We start from the raw sequence: 19136 nt of genomic DNA, 5'->3' as shown, positions 1-19136 counted from the left end.
TCGGCGACCTAGGTGAGCACCTGCGTGAGGCGTGCGAGCACTATGGACGAGCATCTGCGCGAGCACCCCTAGACGAACAACGGCCTGGGCCAGTGCACCCTTAGCGAGCACCTACTTGGTGGATAAGCGAGCAGCGAAGGCGGCCGCGGCAGGCGGATGCCGTGGTGCAGGCAAGCGACGCAGTGGAGCGCGGAATGAGGAAGGCGGGCGACGCGGTGGAGTCGAGCGCGGAGCTCCAATGGAGCAGTGGATAAGGCCACGACGGTGGAGGTCGAGCGCAATAGAGAGATTTTTTTAAAGGTGCGAATAGAAGCGAGTGGACAGATAAAATAGGCAATGGGAAGCTGTGTCCGTCCGTCCCCGGATGCCGCTACCGAAAAAAAATCGATGTGTAGGTGACGTACGGAGCACACAAATGTAAGTTTGAGCTTTTTGAAAGAAGTTTTGTACAATAAGAAACGTAAAAGAGAAAATTATCATGCAATAGAAGCAGGTTTGCGTGTTCGGATGAATAGTCACTCCGATCCATTTAAGCTGATTCTCTCTTTTTGGTGTTATATCCTTGCACTAACATATGTTTTTTTTATAACTTACAACATAACATATGGTAAAAAATCTATTTTACCTCCCTAAACCATCCTTAAAGTTTAGTTTTCCTCCTTAAACTAAAAAACAGGGTAAACCTCTTCCCTCAACTTTTAAAATAATTCATTTTACCTCTCTAACCCTGTTATAGGTGGTTTTCGAAGGTTATTTTGTCTTTTTTTTTAATTTATTTTGGCTAAATATTTAAAAAATCATAGTAAATCACATAAAAATCATAGTAAATCACAGAAAAATCATAAAATAAAAAATCTATTTTTTTTGACTCCACGTGAGTAGATCTACATAGTAAACATATAATATGATATGCTTTGGTACAAAGTTTTTGCTGTAGCTTTAGATCTATGATTTTCTGTAATTAATTCATAGCTGCAGTTTCAATGGTGGTGAAATTTCTATGGTGGTCTAACTATTGTATGTTTAACCTATAGTAAAAATTTCATACTCGTTTCTATTTTTACAGACTTTTAACTATTTTAAAACTATTTAACAAGCATAAAACTATATAAATCTATAACTTAGTTATACATTATCCAATGAGTATAAATTTTTTTACTACAGTTCAATAATATAATAGTTAGCTTACCATAAAATTTCACCACAATTGTACCATAGAAACTCAAGCTTTGAATTAATTACATAAAATCATAGATCTAAAGATACAACAAAAACTTTGTACTAAAGAGTACCATATTATATATTCACTGTGTAGATCTACTCACGTGGAGTTCATGAAAATTGAATTTTCCATTTTATAATTTTTTGTGTTTTACTATAATTTTTCAAAAAAATTAGCCAAAATAAATAAAAAAGATAAAAGATAAAACCGTCTTTGAAAACCACCTACGACTGGGAGGTAAAATAAACGATTTTAAAAGTTGAGAGAGGTGATTTATCCGATTTTAAAGTTTAGGGAGGAAAACTAGACTACGAGGATAGTTAAAATGAACTTTTTCCTAACATATGTTAGTTCAGGCTCAAAGTTTGCATTCGAAATTGGCTGTGAAGTCTAACGCATATGATCTGGGCCCATGGGCCGGCAACGGGAGGCCTCTGGATGCTGCGCGCACCCAAACCCTACGGAGCTTCAGCCAGCCGTCGTTTTCCCCTTCACCCGCCTCGTCCCCAATCAACCCACCGGCCGGCGGCCATGGAGGCTCTGGCGGCGGCGCCTCGCCGTGCCAAGAGAAGGAAGCCGGAGGCGAGCTCGGAACAGGAGGGTGGAGCAAACATCTCGTCGCTGGTACCAACGACGAGTGCACCTGAATCGAATCCTCCGAGTCCGGGAGCCGGAGGAGATGAATCCCACATTCAAGATCCACCGCCTGGAGCCGGTGGAGAAGAAGATGGGGTCGACCGAATCAGCCTCCTCCCGGACGCCATTCTAGGTGAGGTCATCTCTCTCCTCCCCACCAAAGATGCCGCCCGCACGCGAATCCTCGCCACCCGGTGGCGCCATCTCTGGAGCTCCGCCCCTCTCAACCTCGATGGCGGTGACCTTCGCACCATCGATGTCGTCTCCCGCATCCTCTCCTCCCACCGGGGCCCCGGCCGCCGCTTTCGCTTCCCTGCACAACGCCTATGTCAGCCCTTGGCAGCGGCGGGTCACCGCAACGTGAGCACGACAATGGATTCGGCCGGTGAACCCCCTGACGCCGGCGAGGTTGCCCCTCTGCCTTGGCGTGCTATTTGGTATTTGATAATCGATGAACGTCTTACAGAGTCACGGGCACTTAAGTGCCATACAGTTTCTGGCCTGTGGGCCCACAATGTCATACAAGAATGAAAACGTAAACGGCTAAATGTGTTTGTTTGTGCAGATGACGGCTTCCAGCAACTCACTCAGTGGCAGCCGGTGCACCTAGGCTGACACCTCCCCGGCCTTGACTTGCCGCTTGCGCCCAAGCTGGCGCTGTAGGGAACCGATGCCTTACCACGTAGTAGTCTTCCCAGGTGGTCATCGAGTCTGGCAGGCCGACCCACTGGAGCTTCACTTGAGGAATTGCTGCATTGCCCTTCTTCACCATGCGATGCTCCAGGATCGCCCTTGGTACGGTATCTGCAGTTTCAAGATCTGGCAAAACTGGCAATGTATCATATACAGGTGTGTAATCTTGTGTGTATGGTTTCAACTGTGAGATATGGAAGACTGGGTGTATTTGAGCGTCTGGTGGGAGTTCCAACTTGTATGCTACTTGACCAATTCTCTGGATGACAGTAAATGGTCCATAGTATTTGTATGATAGTTTGGGATATGGCCTGTTTGCCACAGTGGATTGTGTATATGGTTGTAACTTCAATAATACTTTGTCACCGACAGCAAACTGATGATCGGTTCTGTGTTTGTCTGCCTGTATTTTGAACTTGTTCTGTGCTCTTGCTAGATGTTGTCTGAGGGCTTGAATGTGCTGTTCCCTGTGCTCAATCTGCTCAGTCACTGAAACTGAGTTTGTCTGATTTGTAGTAGGTAACAGACCCAAGTCAGGGTCATGGCCATATAGAGCTTTGAAAGGAGTGCATCCCAAAGAAGAATGGAGAGATGTGTTATACCAAAGTTCAGCAAGTGGTAACCATGATTTCCAGGTTTGAGGGGAGTCATGAACAGCACATCTGAGATACATTTCTAAACACTGGTTCACCCTTTCTGACTGCCCATCTGTTTGTGGATGGTAAGCAGTGCTGAATTTGAGGTTTACCTTGTATGCCTTGAAGAATTCTTTCCAAAATTGACTGACAAATATGGTATCTCTATCTGTCACTATGGATTTGGGCATCCCATGCAATTTGACCACATTTTCCATGAATGTTTTAGCTATGGAGGCAGCTGTGTATGGATGTTTGATAGCTATGAAGTGGGCATACTTAGTCAATCTGTCAACTACCACTAGGATGACACTGTATCCTTCAGACTTTGGTAATCCTTCTATGAAATCCATAGTTATATCTTGCCATATACCTGTAGGAATAGGGAGGGGTTGCAGGAGTCCCATGGGGTGCTGAAGTGAGTGCTTGGCTTGCTGGCAAGTGTTGCATTGCTTGATGAAATTATCCACATCATTTTTCATTCCTTTCCAAGCAAAGTGCCTTTTGAGTCTGTGATAGGTTGCTGTTACCCCTGAGTGGCCCCCTAATGCACTGGAGTGGCAGACTGCAATGAGTTTGGTTTGACGTGCTGAATTACTGCCAATCCAGACTTTGCTTTGAAACCAAATGATGCCTTTGTCTAAAGAGTATCCCTGTTGGTCAGGACTGGTGATGGCTAGAGTTCTGAGCAGCTCCTGTGCTTGGGAGTCAGTAACATAGGAGTTTTTGACTTCCTGGACCCAGGCTGGCTGAACTGTGGATACTGCTTGTAGTGCCATCAAATGACCTACCCTTGATAGTGCATCAGCAGCCATGTTCTCTTTGCCCTTTTTGTACTTGATTGTGAAATGGAGGCCCATCATCCTGGTCATAGCCTTTCTTTGCATGTCAGAGTGAAGGTTTTGTTGACTCAAGTAAGCTAAGGATCTATGATCAGTTTGTATGCAGAATTCACCCCTTTCTAGGTAATGCCTCCACTTGTCTACTGCCATGATCAATGCTAGAAATTCTTTTCATAAATTGATAGTCCTTTGTGTTTTTCTCCAAGTGCTTTACTCAAATAAGCAACAGGTTGCCCTTTTTGCATCAGTACTGCACCAATACCATCAGCACAAGCATCAGTTTCCACTGTAAATGTCTCATTGAAATTTGGCAGAGCCAATACTGGTGTGTGAGTCATTGCTGTTTTCAGTGCCTCAAATGCTGCCTGAGCATGCTGGTTCCAAACAAATGTCTTGAGTCTGAGTATTTGTGTAAGAGGTTTGGACAGTCTGCCATAATCTTTAACAAATTTTCTGTAATATCCTGTGAGTCCTAAGAATGCCCTGAGTTCAGTCATTGTCTGTGGGACAGGCCATTTGAGCATATCAGTGATCTTGCTGGGATCAGTTGAGACTCCTTGGGCTCCTATAATATGCCCCAAATATTCCAGACTGTCCTTGGCAAAAGTGCATTTGGATTCCTTGAGATACAACTGGTGCTTTCTCAAAGTTGCAAAGACTTGCTCAAGATGGTCCACATGAGCTTCCATGGATGGACTGAAGATGAGGATGTCATCTAGGAAAACTAGAACAGATTTTCTCAAGAATGGTTTAAGGATTTCATTCATGATGCATTGAAATGTTGCTGGTGCATTTGTTAGTCCAAAAGGCATAACTTTGAATTGGTAGTGCCCTTGATGGGTTTTAAATGCTGTTTTGAATTCATCCTCTGGTAGCATTCTGATCTGATGATAGCCAGCCTTCATATCCAGTTTGGTGAATACCTTGGCTCCTGTAAGCTCATCCAAGATTTCTTCAATGATTGGCATTGGGAATCTATTTTTGATTGTCATGTCATTGAGTTTTCTGTAGTCGACACAGAATCTCCAAGTACCATCCTTTTTCTTAACTAGGAGAACAGGGGAAGCAAAAGGACTATGACTATGTGTAATCAGGCCAGCTTGTAATAGTTGTTGCACTTGGTTTTCAATCTCTGTCTTGTGTAGTGGGGAGTAATGATAGGGTTTGGCATTGATGGGTGTGGAGGCAGGCAGTAAGGATATGGCATGATCATAGGCCCTTCTAGGTGGGAGGCACTGTGGATCAGTGAAGATATCCTTGTACAATGCCAATAGATGTTGTAAAGCCTCTGGATGGGCTTGCTGTTTGTGAGTGGTGTGGTCAGATTTGTGGGACTCTTGATGAAGCACTGCAAAAGCCCATATGTCATTGCCTTTAGATGCATTGTACAGTTGAGTAGCTGACATCGATGACAACTGCAAGTCATGTTCCCTGATGCCTTGCAGAGTGATAGACTTGCCTTGTTCAGCAAATTTCATTGTTTTGAGCTGCCAATCGAATTCCAGAGGACTATGTGACTTGAGCCAGTCACAGCCCAGTATAGCATCATATGGCTGCATATCCAAGACCACCATATCTGTTCTGAAGCTTTGTCCTTGACAATAGCACTGCAAATTGGGAACTAGCTGATTAGTAACCATGTTGGCACCATTGGGAAGTTTCACTTGCCTTGGAGGGATAGGAATAGTATGAAGATTAGCCATCTGGACAAATTGAGTACTTATGAAGCTATGAGTGCTCCCACTATCAATCAGAATGAGCATTGTTTTATCTTTGACTCTAGTTCTGAGTTTGATGCAATCTGCTTTGTCCCTTGTAGAAATAGCATTCAAGGACAATTGGCAAAATTCGTCATGCAGTGCATCTTCTGCTGCCAAGTCATTGAGAACCTCCTCAGTGAGCTCTCGGTCCAGATCATTGATGGCTAAAGCATTGAGTTTGGGCTTGTTTCTTTTGGTACAGACCTCTAGATGACCAGGTATAAATTTCTCACCACAATGAAAGCATAAGCCATTGGCTTTTCTATAATCCCTCAACCGCCTATCATTCCAGAGGTTAGAGGTTTGTGTTTTGGTGTCCAGTCTGTTGTAGTGAGGTGTTCTTGCTTGATATGGAGCTCTTGTGTATTTGGGCTTCCCTCTGTCTATCACTTTCTGCTGTACTTTTGCTAATGTTGAGGCTTTGAGCACTGTAGTAGGCATTTGGGCCTCTACCATTCCCCTAATTTCTTCTTTGAGCCCTTTGACATAATGTTGGGTGAAAAACATTTCATCATAATTGGCATTATGCATTGTGACTGCATACTGCAGAGCCTGGAACTGAGTGGTGTAATCTTCCACTAGGCTTGTCTGCTTGATTTCTAGTAAGTCAGTCATGGAGGATCTGAAGTCATCTGAGCCAAACTCTTGCTGAATGACATGGCAGAAATGTGTCCAACTTTTGAAGGTATCCTTCTGTTTGAAGGCCTGATACCACCGAGCCGCATTTCCCTTCAAGTGTAGTCTTGCAGCAGTGATCCACATACCTTCAGGGATCTGATAGAGATCAAAATAGTCTCTGCAGTTGTCCAACCAAACCTTTGGGTCAGAGCCATCAAAATCAGGAAAATCCATTTTAGGCATGGCTTGCTTGGGTAATCTTTCCTCTCTATATTTTGCTGCACCCTTGTTATCATCTTGAGCTGAATAGTGGTGATCAGTCTTGATTTGTGTATATGGTTCAGCTTTTGCCTTCTTGGGATCCTCAGCAAACACATTGTGAAAGGAGACATTGTCCTCAAAGTCTAATGCTGCACTTCCCACTTCATCAAATGTTGGGCCTGCATCCTGGTGTTTGTTTGCAGTGACCTTTGCCTCCTGTTCCATCTGTCTGATAGTAATTCTCGCAATAGCTTCACCATTATGCTGAATCTGTTGAGCAATGTTATGTTGTTCCTGGGCATATTCATCCATTGCTGCAGACCTTAGGTCCATCTGGGCTTTCATTTGTTTCTGAGTGGTATGCATCTCATTAATTTGACTGAACATAACGTCGAGATTCTTTTGCAACTGCTCCCACCTGGAATTCTCTTCCTCAGATCGTCGTGTCATAGCTTGAAGCAGGAGTCTTGTTTGTGGGGATGGAGACAGATCACTCTTCCTTCTCAGAGCCAGATGTGCCAGCAGCAGGTTTGGTGCAGGACCTCCCCTGTTGCGCTGCTGCACACTTCACCGCCGCCTGGGAGTGAGGCAAGGCCGAGGGATTTTACACTGAGACAAGTGGAGTGCAAGCACAAGAACACCCGCCCAGCAACCCAAGCTCTTGGACGCTCCCTCTCCTTACCCCGCCGCACCAAAATCTCCCGTGCGACTCCAGGAATTTTACACGCGAACAACTGTCGCGCAACCCTCGTCGACGGTCGATCTGTGCCAGAATGAGATAACAAGCGAGCGAATTTTGGTTGTGCTCACTTCGGTTCACGCCGCCGAACCCTCTTGTCGATGCAGAACCCCAGTCGAGCACCTGGCGGGCGTCCGATGTAGTTGCGCCGCCGGTGTCGTCTTGCGTGTCTTCGCAGATGGCGAAGTCGGTGCTGACGCGGTCGTGAGGATCCGCGACAAGCTGGAGTGGTGGTGGAGGTGGAGGAGGTGGTTTTGGTCGACGCGGTGCTGGATCCCGCGACGAGCCGATAACTGACGGCGAGGTTGAGAGAGCGCTCGCAGCCCCACACGCCGAGGATGAAATGGCTCTGAATACCAACTGTCAGCCCTTGGCAGCGGCGGGTCACCGCAACGTGAGCACGACAATGGATTCGGCCGGTGAACCCCCTGACGCCGGCGAGGTTGCCCCTCTGCCTTGGCGTGCTATTTGGTATTTGATAATCGATGAACGTCTTACAGAGTCACGGGCACTTAAGTGCCATACAGTTTCTGGCCTGTGGGCCCACAATGTCATACAAGAATGAAAACGTAAACGGCTAAATGTGTTTGTTTGTGCAGATGACGGCTTCCAGCAACTCACTCAGTGGCAGCCGGTGCACCTGGGCTGACAGCCTATGGGACAGCCCCGCCACTGTGGATGCTTGGCTCCGATCCTCCGCCCTCGACAACCTCCAGGAGATTGACTGCTGGATCCCCTTCATTTGGGGGCCGCAGGAGTTGCAACCGCCACCTCTGCCGGCATCTGCCTTCCGGTTCTCGTCGTGCCTTTGCGTCGCCACTCTCAGCCAATGCCACCTCTCAGACGACGTCGCCCAGGCGCTTCAGTTCCCCAAGCTCAAGAAGCTCGCACTTCAATCGGTCCGCATTTCGGAGGATTCCCTGCATAGCATTATTGCTGCTTCTCCCGTCCTGGAGTGCTTGCTGCTTAGCACCATATTCGGCTTCCACTGTGTCAGGATCAACTCAGCTAGTCTTACAAGCATTGGGGTGGGTCATGCTGATGATGGGTATCAAACATCAGCGACATTCCTAGAAAAATTCATCATCGAGGATGCCCCTTGCCTTAAAAGGATTCTGTATCATCGACCACCACAAACGGGCATGCCACTGCAAGTATCAGTTATTTCAGCACCCAATCTGGAGACCTTGGGTTGCCTAAATTATACTGATTACTGTTCCTGGTTTGCAATGGGCTCTGATTATTGATGTCAAGGGCCTGATGATCTAGGGTAGCTGGCCCTCGACTACGGAGTTCGTAGTCTCGTGCCGTGTCTTCCGATCGCGGAGGTTATGCCCCTCACAGCGGTTCGGGCTTGAGAGTTGAGAGAGAGAGATAGAATTAGAGTAATGATCTTCCTTCCCTCCCACGGTTCAGAGTATAAGCCAATATATAGCCATGCGGCTGTTTACACGGAAAGGAAACCACTTAAACAATAACTCCTATAATTAAGGGATATTCTAAACTCCCTCCGTCCTTCCTTCTAGCCACTTTCGGTTCCAGGAGAATGGTCGTCCCTGCGCGTAGCCTGGTCGCGGGCGCACTCTGCGGCCCGTCGGACGTCGCGTGCACGTCGCCTCCGCGTATACATACGACCGTACATGACATCTCTCCCCTCCTTCTGGACCAGCTCGTCCTCGAGCTGGAACGCCGGAAAACGTTCGCGGAAAGTGTCCCAGTCTTCCCAAGATGATGATGACAGCGGCTCCCCCTTCCAGCGCACGAGGACCTGGCGCACTCCTCTTGCGAGACGGGAGCGCTCCACATGTTCCGGTTCTGGCACCGTGGCGCCGTTGTGGACGACGGGGAGAGGTGGTGGAGTGGTCGGAGGCGCGCCCTGCCACTTCTTCAAGAGCCCGACGTGAAAGACGTCATGAAGTCGAGCTCGGGGCGGAAGTGCCACCCTGACGGCGACTGCGTTGATCACCTCAGTCACCTGATAGGGGCCGAAGAATCGGGGCTTCAGCTTGCCCGTCGACGATTCCAGCGACGCGGTGGGACGGTGTCGTAGGCGCAGCAACACCCAATCGCCCACAGCGTAGGACACCTCCCGATGATGCTTGTCGTAGTGACGCTTCTGAATGGCCTGCGCCTGCTCCAGGCGGAAACGGATGTCCTGCAAAAACTCCTCACGCTCGGCCATAGTTTTGGCGACGGCCGCCACACGCGTCTCCCCGGCTTCATAGGAGCGGAGGGTCGGCGGATCCCGGCCATAGACGATGCGGAAAGGAGTGTCACGGAGGGACGTCTGGTACGCCGAGTTGTAGATGAACTCCGCCCAGGGAAGCCACCGGAGCCATTGGCGGGGACGGTCGCCGGTGAAGCAGCGCAGGTACATGGTGATCACCTTGTTCGCGGCCTCAGTTTGGCCATCTGCTTGCGGGTGGAACGCCGAGGTCATGTGCAGCTTTGAACCCATGAGCCGCATGAGCTCGCGCCAAAACGTCGATGTGAAGACGGGGTCGCGATCAGACACCATAGATTGCGGCATCCCGTGGAGGCGAACGATGTCGGCGAAGAACGCATTGGCGACGGATTCTGCAGTGTACGGGTGAGCAAGAGGTATAAAGTGACAGTACTTGCTGAACCTGTCCACCACGGTGAGTATGACGGACTTCCCGCGGACTTTCGGAAGGGCTTCTACGAAGTCCAGTCCGACGTCGGACCATACTGACGACGGCACCGGGAGTGGCAAGAGCAGCCCCGCCGGGTGCAGGTGCTCGGACTTGAGCCGCTGGCACGTGCCGCACGCGCGGACGAAGTCTTGGACGTGCTGACGCATCCCCGGGAAGTGAAAGTCACGCCGGAGCCGGTGCAGCGTGCGCTGGACGCCCTCATGGCCGTCCTCATGGATGGCAGCCACAATCTCCAGGAGCAGCGGGGACGACGGCGCGATGGAGAGTCGCCCCGCGTAGGTCACCATGCCGTCGCGGACAGCCCACGGCGCGGCGCGGGTGCCAGCAAGAATCTCCTCCCGGAGAGCCACAAGCGCCGGGTCCGCAGCATGCGCTTGACGTAGCCTGTCGATGAAGTCGAATTTCGGCGCCGACAGGGCGAGCACCGCTCCCATGCTGTCCTCCGTGTCACGGCGAGACAGGGCATCAGCGACCACGTTCTGGGCGCCCGGCTTATATTCGACCTCAAAGTCGAAACCGAGAAGCTTCCCGACCCAATGATGTTGAGGGATCGTGGCGAGCCGCTGGTCCAACAAGAATTTGAGACTGTAGTGATCAGTACGCACGGTGAAGTGGTGGCCCCACAGGTACGGGCGCCAATGGCGGACGGCGTGGACGAGCCCGATCAACTCCCGCTCATATGCGGCGAGAGAGCGGTGGCGTGGCGCGATCGGCCTGCTGAAGAACGCGATCGGGTGTTTCTCTTGCAGGAGCACGGCGCCGAACCCGTACGTCGAAGCATCACACTCTACGACGAACGGCTTGCTGAAGTCCGGAAGGGCGAGGACCGGTGCTGACGTCACTGCCTCCTTCAGCGCCTCGAATGCCGCAGCTGCCTCCCCTGACCAGGAGAAGCCTTCTTTCTTCAACAGCGCCGTCAGAGGAGCCGCGATGGCGCCGTAGTTGAGGACGAAGCGCCGGTAGTAGCCCGCGAGGCCAAGGAAGCCGCGGACCGCGCGGGCCGACTTGGGCACCGGCCAGTCGTGGATGGCCTTCACCTTGTCCGGGTCCATGGCCACGCCGGTCTCCTTGATGATGTGGCCGAGGTAGGAGACCGACGTGACACCAAAGGCGCACTTGGATCGCTTGACGAAGAGGTGTTGGCTGCGAAGTTCGGACAAGACCGCGCGAAGATGTCGAAGGTGATCCGCCCACGACGCACTGTAGATTAGTATGTCATCAAAGAAAACGAGCACAAACCGGCGAAGGAACGGTCGCAGGACGTCGTTCATCAGGGACTGGAACGTTGCGGGCGCATTGCACAGGCCGAACGGCATCACCAAGAACTCATATAGACCATCGTGCGTGCGAAACGCGGTCTTGTGGATGTCCTCCGGCTTCATGCGTACTTGGTGATATCCCGAACGCAGATCAAGCTTGGTGAAGAACTTGGCGCCGTGAAGCTCATCCAGGAGCTCCTCCACCACGGGAATCGGGAAAGCATCCTTGACGGTGAGCGCGTTCAACGCTCGATAATCGACGCAGAACCTCCATGAGCCATCCGGTTTGGCCACGAGGAGGACCGGCGATGAGAACGCCGACGTGCTGCGGCGAACGATCCCTTGGTCGATCATGGCCGCACATTGGCGCTCCAGTTCATCCTTGTGGGCCGCCGGGTAACGATACGGACGGACCGCCACCGGTGTCACGCCTGGCTTGAGAACGATCGGGTGGTCACGGCCGCGCGGTGGAGGCAGACCCATCGGGGCAGCGAAGACATCCCCGAACGAGTCCAGCAGGCCCTCCAACAGGGACTCGCTGGTGGTCGCGGCGTGTACTGTGGGCGCCACCGGGCATGCCACGCCGGACCAACAGACAGGGCGCCCGTCGTGGTGGAAGGACAGCGTGTGGGAGGTGACGTCCCAGGCGATGCGCCCTAGGGCTGCCATCCACTGGGTGCCCAGCACCATGTCGTAGCCGGCGAGGGGCATGACGTAAAGGTCGACGTCGAACGTCATGCCCTCAATGGAGATAACCGCCTGCCGAAGGACGCCAGGGCACGCCACCTTCTCACCATTAGCGACCGTGGCAGTGAGATGTGGGCGGGGTATGATGGCGAGCCCAGTGCGGTGCGCAGCCGCCTCTCCGATAAAGTTGTGCGTGGACCCCGTGTCCACCAGGGCGATGAGCGTCGTGGCGCCCAGGGTGACCCAAAGCAGGATGGGGGCACCCACTGTCACGCCCGCCACGGCATGAAGGGAGAAGACGGGGGCCTCCTTCACCCCGTCGTTTGCCGCGGCAGCAGCGTCGCCGTCGGGGTCGTCGATCTCCACCCCGTCCAGGAAGAAGAGGCGGCGACAGAACCTATTATGACCACGTGAGTACTTCTCATTACAATTGAAGCACAAACCTTGGCGGCGCCGTTCCGCCATCTCATCGGGAGTGAGTCGTCATTGGCCTCCCTCAGCGCGACCCTGCTGTGCAGCCGCCGGAGGGGCCGGGAGCGCCAGTATAGGCGGCGGCGCCGGTAGAGCCGCCCTGGCCGCCGGTGGGGGAAGGCCGCGCGGAGCCGCCCGTGGTGGTTGTGGTGCCGGCCGTTCGCTCTCCATCAGCTCCACTTGGCGGGCGAGGCTCATGGCTTCGGCGAGATTTTTCGGGTCGTGGAGTCGGACGGCGTGGCTGAGCGGTGGGAGGAGGCCCCCGGTGTAGAGCTGGACGCGTTGCGTCTCCTCGAGCCGGCCTGCGCGAGGAAGGAGAGCCTGGAAGCGGTTGGAGTATTCCTCCACCGTGCCCGTGCGCCGGCACTCGGAGAGCTCGAACATGGGCGCGGATCGAAGAGGGGGCCCGAACCGGAGGTTAAGGAGATCCTTGAAGTGGCTCCAGTTCGGCGTGCCCTCATCGGTTTGCAGCTGGGTGAACCACAATTGCGCGACGTCATCCAGATGGTACGACGCCATGGGCACGCGCTCGTCCACGGTGGTGCGGTGCTGGCGGAAGTAGGCTTCGCATTTGTTGACGAAGAGCATCGGATCGGTCGTGCCATCGTAGCGGGGAAAGTCCCACTTCTTGTGCTTGGGGTGGAAGTCCTGACCGCGCGCGTCGTCGTGGCGGCGGTCGTCGCCCCCGCCGGAGTACGACTCGGACTTGTCCTTCATGGCGGCCATGTCGGACTCCATGGTGTTCATCTTCGTGGTCAGGCTCTTGAGCATCTCCATGACTTCAGCGAGGGTGGGCTCGGCCATGGTGGGGCTCGGGTTTGCGGGTGTCGGAGATGGTGGCGCGGCGGCGGAGGAAGAGGAGGATCGATTGGATCGCGATACCAGGTTGTCAAGGGCCTGATGATCTAGGGTAGCTGGCCCTCGACTACGGAGTTCGTAGTCTCGTGCCGTATCTTCTGATCGCGGAGGTTATGCCCCTCACAGCGGTTCGGGCTTGAGAGTTGAGAGAGAGAGATAGAATTAGAGTAATGATCTTCCTTCCCTCCCACGGTTCAGAGTATAAGCCAATATATAGCCATGCGGCTGTTTACACGGAAAGGAAACCACTTAAACAATAACTCCTATAATTAAGGGATATTCTAAACTCCCTCCGTCCTTCTAGCCACTTTCGGTTCCAGGAGAATGGTCGTCCCTGCGCGTAGCCTGGTCGCGGGCGCGCTCTGCGGCCCGTCGGACGTCGCGTGCACGTCGCCTCCGCGTATACGTACGACCGTACATGACAATTGAGGTACCTCTTGCCTACAGTTTCTGAGTTGCTTCTCTGTGTGCAGAAAAATACTTTAAAATATAATCATTTATAGATTGGCTGACACATGTTTCATGCAGCCATACGACATGATGGAATTCCGGATCATTAACTCGACAACGCCCGCGCGTACTGTCAAGATTTTAGCAGTCAATACTTTTATTCTTAGCCTGGATGAGATTATTGACTTCATGAGATGCTTCCCATGCTTGGAGAAGTTGTATATCCAGGTAAACATACTAAACTAGTAATTAATTGTGTTCATATATTCTTTGGATCTGACTTAATATTGTGTCAATTCTTCTTGAATTAATTGTGTTTGTATACTGTTTTTTTTTCCTTTTCAGGCATACAGGGGGGGAGACCAGAATTTATGGCGCCGTAAAAATGATAATCTTATTAAATGCCTTGACATCCGTCTCAAGACAGTCGTGTTGAATAATTATCGAGGCATAAAGTCACAAGTTAACTTTGCCACATTCTTTGTACTGAACGCAAAGATGCTGGAGTCAATGACATTTGAGTGCCAAAGGGACAGTGTGACTGATAGATTTCTTGCAGAGCAGCATCTGCTGCTCCAGCTGGAGAAAAGGGTTTCAAGATGTGCTCGGGTTTATTTTACTACTAAAAGATGTGAGCATGACTTTATGCATATCAATCATGTCCATGATTTGTCTAAAACTGATCCCTTTGAATGTGACGAAAAAGGGGCAGGTGTATGCGCATCCTTTGAGTAGTTGCTGCTTGACTCGTACTCTTGTTTGCTGTTAAATTTGATGAGGTCTAGTCCTTTTTCCCGTGTTGAAGTAGGGGGGTGCTAAATGAACTGTGTATTGTAAGATTTGTGTAATTGTGGCAGTCTGACAGCGCCACAATTTGACTTTCTAATCTGTAATGAACTAGATCTTTATGCAGAAGTTATTGGCAATGTTTGATGTTGCTTGTAATGTTGTTAATAAACTAGAGCTAGTGTGAAAATATCACTTTGTTTTAAATGTTCTTTTATTTGATCTTCTTTAATTGTGCTTGGCAGCGCAACAGGTTATTTATAATTTATTTATCTTAATTATAGCATAAACTATAGCCCAAAATTACGTTTGGTGGTTTGTTGGACCTTTTGATTCAGCATGGGCATTCGGTTAAAACCGACGAATCGGTTCGGTTTGTTCGGCTCCTGTAAACTTCGGCTTGCAGAAATCAACAACCGATTGGTTTTCCACATAAACGAAAACCGACGAATTCGGTGTCGGTTTGCTCGGTTCGGTTTTTCGGTTCCACCGAACCAACTGAGGCAAACACCAGAACAAATCAATAGGGAGAATCAAGAATGGTAGAATGAACAAATCGAGCAAGGTACAGTGGTTCGCTGATGCCGCCCGCAGCCGCGATGTCCCACTCCGATGTCCTGCTCAACTCACGCTCGCAGGTGCTAGTGCTGCTCGCGACGAGTGTCGCAGCCGATTCGCCTTCCAGGTCCCGCCGCGCCGCTTGTTCCGCCGCCGATTTGCCTGGCCAGCAAGCCACTGCCGTCGGCCTCAACTGTCGATTCACCGGAAGCGGCCCGCCATTGTCGCCGCTCGCCTGGCATCGCGCGCCGCCGCCGCCACCTGAAGCTGCTCGCGCCGCCTCCGACTCCGAGGCTGGGCTAGGGTTACGAGTGCCGCCGACCCGCCGTCACCGGTCGCCGCTGCAGCCGCTGCAACTTGCGTGGTGCGTGGATGGATGGATAGGGTTGGGACGAGTGAATGAGTGATACAGGTCGCGTGCGGCAGCTGGCTGGGCTATACTCGTGTAACTTGGAGACTTGGAGTGTGGTGGGCCTTTATTGGGCTGGGCTGTCGCTTGCTGCTCCGTGTGCTGGCTGTTGGCTCACTGCTTTTATTTAGCCTGTGTTGCTTGCTACTGAACATTGCTTGGTTGCTCGGTGTTTCGGTTCGGTGGCACCCAGAAACCGAAACCGAGGCCGAACACCGAAGTTCACTGAACTTAAAACCAAAACCGAAACCGAAGACCGAAAAAACCGAAATTTCGGTTTGGTTCGGTGCGGTTCGGTCCGGTCTTCGGTTTTGGGTGAAAATGTGCCCAGTCTGACTTTTGATGAATCACGGCTTAGCCCTTTGGGCTGAGTTGCATTTTAACGCGATAGCGCAAGGAACAGACGGCCTAGCTCAAAGCTAGGAGCCGGTTGGGCCCATTTGGAGCTTCTAGTTGGAGGATAAATCAATGAAACCCAACAAACAACAGAGGTGGGCATGGGCTCGGACGTCGGTGGGCGCGACGGGGTGCTCCAGCGTGTGCTCCGGTAACTCCACGACCAGATCTGGTGCCTCCATGACCAGATTTGTCCATTCCACCATTGGAGCGTCCGTATCCGGTGCCCCCGCGGCTGGATCTGTCCATCCCCTCACCGGATCTCTGTGTACTGGGTAAGCTCTTGCTGATGGACATGTCTTTTTTCCACGTATTGCTATACTTTTCTCCCATGCTTATTGTTCCAAAAACATGGGAAGATAATGCTAATATCATGGAGATCCGGTGCGTAAACATATGTAGGGAAGTGGGAGATAATTCACCTACCTATGCTAATATCATGGAAGATAATTCACCTACCTATGCTAATATCATGGAAGATAATTCATCTATCTATGCTAATATCATGGAAGATAATTCACCTACCTATGCTAATATCATGGAAGATAATTCACCTACCTATGCTAATATCATGGACCTATGTAGACATAGCGTAAAAGCAAAGTAATTTGCAATACTGTGTTGGCCTTGTTTTTTTTATTGGAGCACCACTATGTTTGGCCCATGTAGAAAGCTGAAACTTCTATATGTAAGGTTCTTAGTTTATTATGTAAAAGTAGTGCACAATAAATCATAGGTCTGGTACCCTACATGATTTCTATTTCTACGTAGCTACTTACTAATGTCAGATTACTATAAGTATGGTCTGTTCATGGTTTATTGATGCCTTGAACACACTCTTTTTGTTACTGCATTGCTAGATTGAAGTTTGAGAGCACAGAAGTACCTCCAGGATTGATTTTTCAATAAAATCCATCGAGCATTTTTTTTGCCATCCTATGAGTGCTTGAAAATTTTAGTAGTTTCTATTTTTCTATCCTATTTGTGATTCGATTTTTATGTTATGCCCAGGTGTACAGTTGTCACACCCAATTTTAAGGATAAAATTGAATGCATGAAACTCATGTGTGCCCAGGGATCAGTCACACATATAAGTTGACAAATTACAGAAAGTATCATCACTGTGTATCTTACATCACGATTATTACCATCACATAGTCATACACATCACAACGGAAAATAAAAAGGTAGCTCTCTCGTGGTAGTTCCAACACAGGGACGGTCAACTGGTTGACCACAAGCCTAAAAGTCCTCTGGAAACTCCTCATACCCATTGACATCTGTTACCCATCCGGGATTTTTATCAAAATATTGAAAGTAAACAAGCGTAAGTACTTCACGTACTTAACAAGATAACATGGGGTTATGAAAGCTCAAAAAGGATGACTCTAGTTTACTGCGGTTAGCACTTTTAGTGAGTCAAGATTTTATCATCAACTATTACAAGTTATGCTTAAGTTCCAATTAAACTCACATGATCAGATATCAGAATCAATTGTATCATATTATCATCGTAGAACATCATGAATAAACAACAACAAATAACCAGTTATTCTGTGAGTTTTCTGGGCCGCTTGTGACCGTGAGCACGGCTGTTATAACAGTTTGTAACACTCTGCAGAGGTTGTGCACATTCACCGTGAGTCGTGATTCCCATATGCCCGGGTTAATTACTCCCATATTACTGCCAAGGTGAGCGGGCAGGGTACACTATGAAGCCATTTCATAGGTTTCGCTAACAAGTTAAGGCCGCTAGGTTTCCTCGGCGGGCAGATGTAGGAACCCCCTTTCCTATGGCACAAATCCTTCGCGGCTATACACATAAGAACAGGGGCAGTCCTATATTCAACGTGGCAAGCCCCTTTTGCGCCATAAAGGTAACCTCTAACAAGCTAGAAAAGGTCCTATTACTGAGCTAAAGTCAGAGCCATGTGACCCTCACGGTTGCACTATCAGTTCCAGCTTTTGCCGATAGATAAGTCCTTATGGAGGGCTGAGAGCATCATGATCAAAAGTCATTTGCTCCTTCACCCTATAATTCAGTTGTTTAAAAGCAACTTTTACCTTTTCTTTCCATAGAATCATTGTTCAATATGTAGATCATGTACAGTTACGTTGAGCACTAGCAACTACCCATATGCATATAACCCGTAGGAGATAAGGAAAACAGGATATTCAACCACTAGGATGTCCTTACGGGTATCAAAATTAGACACATGCAAATGAGTAATTAATCAATGGTGAATAGGACATCAAGGTAGATCCCATGCTATACTTGCCTTGCTCAACGAACTCGGGCTGCTCCCGCTGGTCGTCAAAGAACTCTTGATCTCCAACGTTCTCCTCACTGTCTGAAGTTGACCAACAAAGCAACATACAAGCATTCCAAAGGCATTCATGCAAAGCAAACAATTATGGGATTAGAATAGTACACCAGGGCATAAAAACAAGATAAAAATGTTCTTAAAAATAATCTACGTCTTTCTACGATCACATAGACGCGAAGTTCACGAAAAACGGAGCTAAAACACGAAAGTTATGAATTAAACGGGGTTTCCTATAGCAATTTATTTAATTAAATCTAACCCCAAAATTTAAATGTTTCAAACATGTTTGACAATGGTATTAACATGTAGAGAACTTAATTACGAACCTAACGCAATTTGAACGGGTCGATTCGGAGTTAAAACGATGATTTTATAAGCAAAACAATACAATGGCATTTCTGTAATTAGAATGAACTATTTTTGAATTTAAATAAATCAAATCTGGGATATTTAAACCGGCCGAGGACTGCGGGTTGAATTAGGCAAAACTTGGGGGTCTCTTTAGCAAAATGGCCCGCGAAGGGGTATCGGCCATCCTGGGCCATTAGATCAAAGATGGACGGCTCAGATTAGGAGAAAGGGGGGAGAGAGAAAACCGGCGGCCAGAAACAGTGTCGGCACGGCGGCACTGCCATTGCCAGCGGTGAGGAGGTCACTGGCCATGGTTTGCCCATCCGAGAGCACCGAGGAAGAGAGGAGGTGAAGGCGACCTCGCCTAGGCCGAGAACGCGGCCGGAGGACGTGGCCGACGCGGTGGTGACCATGGCCAACGGCGAGAAGGTCAGTGGCACATGCGGCTAGGGCCCTAGAGGCCATGATTTACGAAAGTAAAGGCACAGGGAGAAAGAGGGGAA

General features: G+C 49.8%; 1 protein-coding gene across 1 annotated transcript; it reads left to right on the top strand.

The window, feature by feature from the left end:
* The first annotated feature begins 1753 nt into the window (after positions 1-1753).
* On the top strand, positions 1754-14608 carry LOC136549579 (FBD-associated F-box protein At5g60610-like). The gene is made up of 6 exons (XM_066540906.1): positions 1754-2186; positions 4550-4556; positions 8071-8621; positions 8842-8851; positions 13860-14034; positions 14152-14608. Exons 1-6 carry the CDS (start codon positions 1754-1756, stop codon positions 14539-14541), a joined length of 1566 nt encoding a protein of 521 aa, XP_066397003.1. The 3' UTR covers positions 14542-14608.
* Positions 14609-19136: the final 4528 nt, after the last annotated feature.

This window comes from Miscanthus floridulus, chromosome 4, assembly GCF_019320115.1.
Source record: "Miscanthus floridulus cultivar M001 chromosome 4, ASM1932011v1, whole genome shotgun sequence".
NCBI lineage: Eukaryota > Viridiplantae > Streptophyta > Magnoliopsida > Poales > Poaceae > Miscanthus > Miscanthus floridulus.
This window is presented reverse-complemented; position numbering and strand designations above follow the sequence as displayed.

What these genes read in the sequence shown, in the direction of transcription:
- LOC136549579 (XM_066540906.1), top strand. Translation starts at nt 1,754, where the DNA reads ATGGAGGCTCTGGCGGCGGCGCCTCGCCGTGCCAAGAGAAGGAAGCCG. An exon ending in TGGAGAAGTTGTATATCCAG is followed by an intron (nt 14,035 to 14,151) that starts GTAAACATACTA and finishes TTTCCTTTTCAG; the next exon opens with GCATACAGGGGGGGAGACCA.